At 55.5% G+C, this 4,739-nt stretch overlaps 1 protein-coding gene across 4 annotated transcripts; it reads right to left on the bottom strand.

The window, feature by feature from the left end:
* Positions 1–548: 548 nt before the first annotated feature.
* Positions 549–4,298, bottom strand: ART5 (ADP-ribosyltransferase 5). Of its 4 annotated transcripts, none has more exons than XM_081063057.1 (5): positions 4,209–4,298; positions 3,302–3,506; positions 1,629–2,358; positions 992–1,024; positions 549–906 (listed from the first exon to the last, which is right to left on the bottom strand). In XM_081063057.1, the coding sequence occupies exons 2-5, from the start codon at positions 3,359–3,361 to the stop codon at positions 800–802; spliced, it is 930 nt and encodes a 309-aa protein (XP_080919183.1). In that variant the 5' UTR covers positions 3,362–3,506; positions 4,209–4,298; the 3' UTR covers positions 549–799. The 4 variants fall into 4 exon arrangements, with proteins under 4 accessions (XP_080919183.1, XP_080919181.1, XP_080919182.1 ...); XM_081063055.1 differs by lacking the exon at positions 4,209–4,298 and adding an exon at positions 3,707–4,108 and having other exon boundaries at positions 551–906; XM_081063056.1 differs by lacking the exon at positions 4,209–4,298 and adding an exon at positions 3,592–3,799 and having other exon boundaries at positions 551–906.
* Positions 4,299–4,739: the final 441 nt, after the last annotated feature.

The following is a 4,739-nucleotide window of genomic DNA, read 5'->3' as shown; positions in this document are numbered from 1 at the left end:
AGGGTGGAGGTCATTTAGTAGGAGCCCAGACTGCTTTCCTTGCCTCAATAAAGTTTCTGTTTAGGATGTCAGATGCCCCCAGTGTGTGTGAGAATCTCGGTCTCTTGATGTTTTCAGATCCCCTCCTTCCCTCCCTCCCCTGAAATGGACCCTCGTGGGAGTAGAGCAGAGAGAAATGGCTTGCTATGGGGTCCCAAGTATCTTGGGCTTAGGATCCTCCCTTGAATTCCTTCAAATCTTTAGTGGAAAGCATTCTGGACTGGGAGGCAAGGGGCCTGGTTTCAGTACTAACTCCCTTCCTTGGCTTTGCATTCCTCATGTGGCGAATGGGCTGAGGGATCCATCTGTCCCATTTCTGCCTTCATGGTTGTTGTGAGGAACCTCTGGCTGTTTAAGCTTCTGGGTTTGCAAATCACAGTGTGTGACCAGGGTCGACACAAGAGACCATGTCTAGGAGTGATCAAGAAGTCATTCTTATTCATCCCTCAGTCCTGCAAGGCCAGAGCAGGGCAGATGGTCCAGTCTCATGGAATAAACCAATCATGTAAATCGGTGTCTCCACACTGTAACACTATTTAATCAAGTGGCCATCACTTACTTGTCCCCGGGAGTCCCCATCACATAGTAGGGCTCCCTCCACCCTTCCATGGCCTCAGACTCCCCCACATCCTGGTTGGAACAATGGCTGCTAAGGCTGGGTCTGAAACCGTGTTCTTGCTTCTCAAGGCTGCTCAAAGTTCTCCTTCTTCACATGAAGGTCACCAGTTCCTGGAACTCCTAAGTGGCAGACATTGGACTTTCAGGGCCCAGCTCCTGAGAGCTGGAATCCCCCAGGGGCCAAGAGCAGGGTCTTCCAGGAGAGCAGAGAGAAGGCCCCCTTGGAGGGTGAGTCTGGCTGCCCCCCTGCTGGAGAGAAAAGAAAAGAAGGTGAGGGGCTAGCTGGGCTAGGAGGAGCAAAGTAGCCAACGGAGGGGCCAGAAGGGTGACTCACGTGGTACAGATACGCATCCCCGCCTCTTCTCCCCTGCAACAGATAGCACAGAGAGGCCTCCATGTAGACAGACTCTCACACCCCAAACTCCCCTTCCCACCAGGCTCTAACACCAGTGTTCCCCTTCTCAATCCATCTTTCCCTTCTCCTAAATGCAAACTTCTGACTTCCTTTCCTCCTCCTTAGGCCTGGAAATCTTCCCAGATTGCCTCTCCATCACTGCTCCCACCCTAGCCCCAGTCACCCCTATATTCTGTCCCTGCCTCAGCACAGATATGTCCTGTGGACCTTGTTAAGCCTGGGCCTCCTGAGATCTGAAGCAGCACTCCTGCCACTTTCCTCTGCTTGCTGATCTTCTAAACCGGTTCTTTTGGTCTGTTAGACTCTATAGTGGATGGCACATTTTGAGAACATTTACAGAATCATTTAAAAATATTCACAGATCTGGAAAACACTGGTAGAACTTTCTAAGAGCTGGCAGGACCTCAGTCACAGAGAACAATAACTGAAGCTGACTTCCAGCCCTCAACTGCCCCAGTAGCCAAGTGGGTCTCCTGAAGGCCCTGGGGGTTATACAGGGACATACTGACTTATTCCACCCTCCCTGCCAGTCCTCCCCTCCTCATGCAGAGCTCACCACCCAGGTAGGCGCAGTTAAAGTGGCTGCAGGTCTGATTATAGCTCCAGAGAGTCACTTGGCTCCGGGCTCCATCCTGGGAGAACCTGGTGACCAAGAAGACTTCATGGGGAGGGATCAGCACCTCACGCTCCTCAGGAAAGACAGACAGGGCCTGGATAGGGGCCCCAAAGCAAGTCCTTAGGGAGAAGAAGGTAGCATTACCAAATCTGCGGGCCACTGCCTCATCCAGGGAGCTGGAGGCAAACTGGCCCAAGCGGACAGAGTCCCCCAGCCTCGTGGGTTCAAAGCGAAGGGTTCCTATGCCTCGGAACACCACCTCTCCAGGTGCCCTGCTACAGCCCTTGCTCCCCTGCAGCAGCTGCAAGGCCTGGGTCAGGTAGAAATGCAGGGCCTTGAAGGGGAAGTGCCTCATGTAGAACTCCCGAGAGCTCCCGCCTGTCCGCACCGCCTGGTTCAGCTCCGAGTACAAGGTGTTGGATGAGTTGGTGTAGACCATGACCGCGATTGCATGCTGGGATCTGAAGCCAGGGGGCAGGGTGAGCCCTCGCTGCTTCTGCTGCCAGGCGTCCTGGGCTGCCTCCCATGACTCGCGCAGCAGGGCATGGTGGGCCATCTCCTCCTTCAACAGAGAGGCTGCCTTCTCCTCCATCGCCTCTGTGCAGCCCACATAGGCATCATCGAAAGTATCTGGAGCCAGGCCCAGGGGCAGGATGGGAACAGCATGAGCCTATGGAGGTAAGAAAGAGAAGGGCCACACGGGAAAGAAATTCAGAGCACTGGACAGGGGTCCTGGTAGGTCAGTCGGAAACACAGAATCTTATTTCTATGCCCAAATATCCACTGTACACAATTTGGCAAGGGCCCAAGGGCTTAAACAACACGGGCATCGGAGTTAGACAGACATGGGTTCAGATCCTGACTTTACCACCTACTGGCTGTGGGATCTCGGGCAAGTCTCAACTCTTCTGGGCTTCAGGTTCTCTACCTATAAATTGATACTACCAACCTCACAGGGCTATTGTGAGAATAGCAGATAGATCTTCACTTCTGTACGACCTAAAAGGGGTCATCTTGTCATCAGAGAGGTTCCTGTACTCGGTGGGAAGTGGGGCTAGCTGGCTTTGAAGCGCTGTTCTGGCTCTAAGAGTGTGCAGGTGATACACAAATATACAGCCAGTGTCCAATTACCTGACTCCTTCCCATCCTTAGACTCTTTCCCTCCCATGAAGGTGCTCGGCCACCACACCAAATCACTGTCAGCTCTGAGACTCCTGAGTCCTCTCCTGCTTCAGAAGCCCTTATCCCCAAACCTGGAGCCCTGGTTTGGGAAGGGGTGCAAGAGGGCAGTGCAGTGCTTTGCCTAGCTTCAGCCTGTGGTGGGAGGTGGAAATGGGGATGAGGAAGTTGGAGGCAGTTCCTAGGGAAGGATACATGAAGGAAGGAGGATCACAGGAGAACCAGTGGGCAGAGAGGTGGGTTCTGGAGAGGGAATGAGAACCTGGGGCTCCCTGCCGGCAGGGAGTTTGCTGAGAGGAAGAGGATTAAGAGGACTGGGGTCCTACAGAACAGTCCCCGGGAAAGATTTCTGAGGAGTCAGCCCCCCAGTCCACTTCCTCAGGATCTGCCCCTCGACTTTTCCGTTTGTGACAGGGGATGGTAGCCCCCGTTACCTGCCAGAGGGTGTGGAGGCTGAGGCAGCTGAAGGTGAGCAGCAGAGCTGCCAGTATCATCTCTGGGGGAGACAGGAGGGCGAGGTCCGGATGCCGGTGGGATCGGTGGCTTCAATTGGATGAGGGAAGAGACCTCGCACCCCTTCTGTGGTGTGAAGATGGTCCAGGACCGGAGGCGGCGGTGTGGGCGGGACCACGGGTGGGCCTGCGGGGTGAGGGAAGCCTTGGGTATCATTACCGCCAGCGGCCCCCTTCCGCGTCCCCCCCCCTCCCGCCCCCAGCACAAGCACCTCAGGTCTCCGACTCCGAGATGCCCCGAAGCTCAGCGCTTTCTGCCGGGAGAATTTGTTGCGATGAGTTTTAGCTCTACTTGGAGAGGGAAGGGGGCCGGGGCCGGAGACCCACCTGCTGGTCGTGGAGGCCGAGAACTGGAAGGGGTGGTTTGGCCGGTGGGGGGCTACTGTCTGGGCGGGCACCGTGCAGTTGCCGGAATCAAGCGAATAAGCAGAGTCCCACGGCTAACTATAGCCCCCGCAGCGGTAACCCGACACCTCTCTTCCTCAACAACAGACACGGGTGGAGGGAGTGGGGGTGGCGAGGAAGGGGCTGAGCGGTGTGACTCCCCAACCCAAGGACTGCGAGTTCTTTCTCCAGGACCCTTTCTGGCTCCAGGCAATCCCAGGGTTGGGGGACGGAGCTAGTGAGATTTGATCTCTCCGTTTAGGGGGCCCTGACCCGGCCTTGCCAGGTCCCCAGACCACTAGGCCGCAGGGAGTCCTGCGAGGGTCCCGCCCCCGCAAAGAGGTCACTACTTGAGCTGTCGCTGATTTGCATGCAATTTGCATATGGCCCACACGTTGGGTCACGTGGTGCCCAGCATCTGAGCAGCACCCCTCTTTCTCTTTACCGGGCTTCCCTGCCAGTAGGGTTAGATGAGATGCAGAGCTCTCTGTCTCAGATCCTCAGAGTCCAGCCCCCTCCCAGACCCTCTCTCCCTGGACTTCTCAGACTCAAGTGACAGTGTTTATAAACACTGACTGGCCTTTCCCTTTGCCTCCTGTGGGCCTTTCTATAAATAGCCTGGCTCTGAGCTTTGGATGTCCAGTCGGAGGTAATGGGAGAAGGGACCAGCTGAAGAATCAGTAAGCAGCTCTGGGAAGAGATTTCTGCCGGCCTGAACCACTGAGGTTGGGAGAGGTACTCCCCTTCAGTGGCCAGACTAGTTAGGGGTCCTGAATGTCAGGATTTAAGAGATGCTGCCCGCTTCCTGCTGGGGCTGAGGTGGGCATGGAGGTTAGTTAGACTTACCCCAGGCTTCCATCCTGGTCTGGCTCGTTAATTTAGCCTCATCCCGGTTCCCGATCTCCTCAGACTGTCAGCCAAATAATTTGCTTCACCTAGAATCCTGCTTTCTCCAAAAAGCCTTCCTAGCGACCAA

Source organism: Rhinolophus hipposideros (genome assembly GCF_964194185.1).
Source record: "Rhinolophus hipposideros genome assembly, chromosome: 10".
In the NCBI taxonomy this organism is placed as follows: Eukaryota; Metazoa; Chordata; class Mammalia; order Chiroptera; family Rhinolophidae; genus Rhinolophus; species Rhinolophus hipposideros.
The sequence above is the reverse complement of the archived record's forward strand: the minus strand, read 5'-3'. Positions and strand labels throughout refer to the sequence as shown.

Coding starts and splice junctions, on each gene's coding strand:
- ART5 (XM_081063057.1), bottom strand. CDS start 3,361: ATGATACTGGCAGCTCTGCTGCTCACCTTCAGCTGCCTCAGCCTCCAC. Junction 2,359..3,301: donor GCCTCCACACCCTCTGGCAG/GTAACGGGGGCT, acceptor TTACCTCCATAG/GCTCATGCTGTTCCCATCCT. Junction 1,025..1,628: donor TAACTGCGCCTACCTGGGTG/GTGAGCTCTGCA, acceptor TATCTGTTGCAG/GGGAGAAGAGGCGGGGATGC.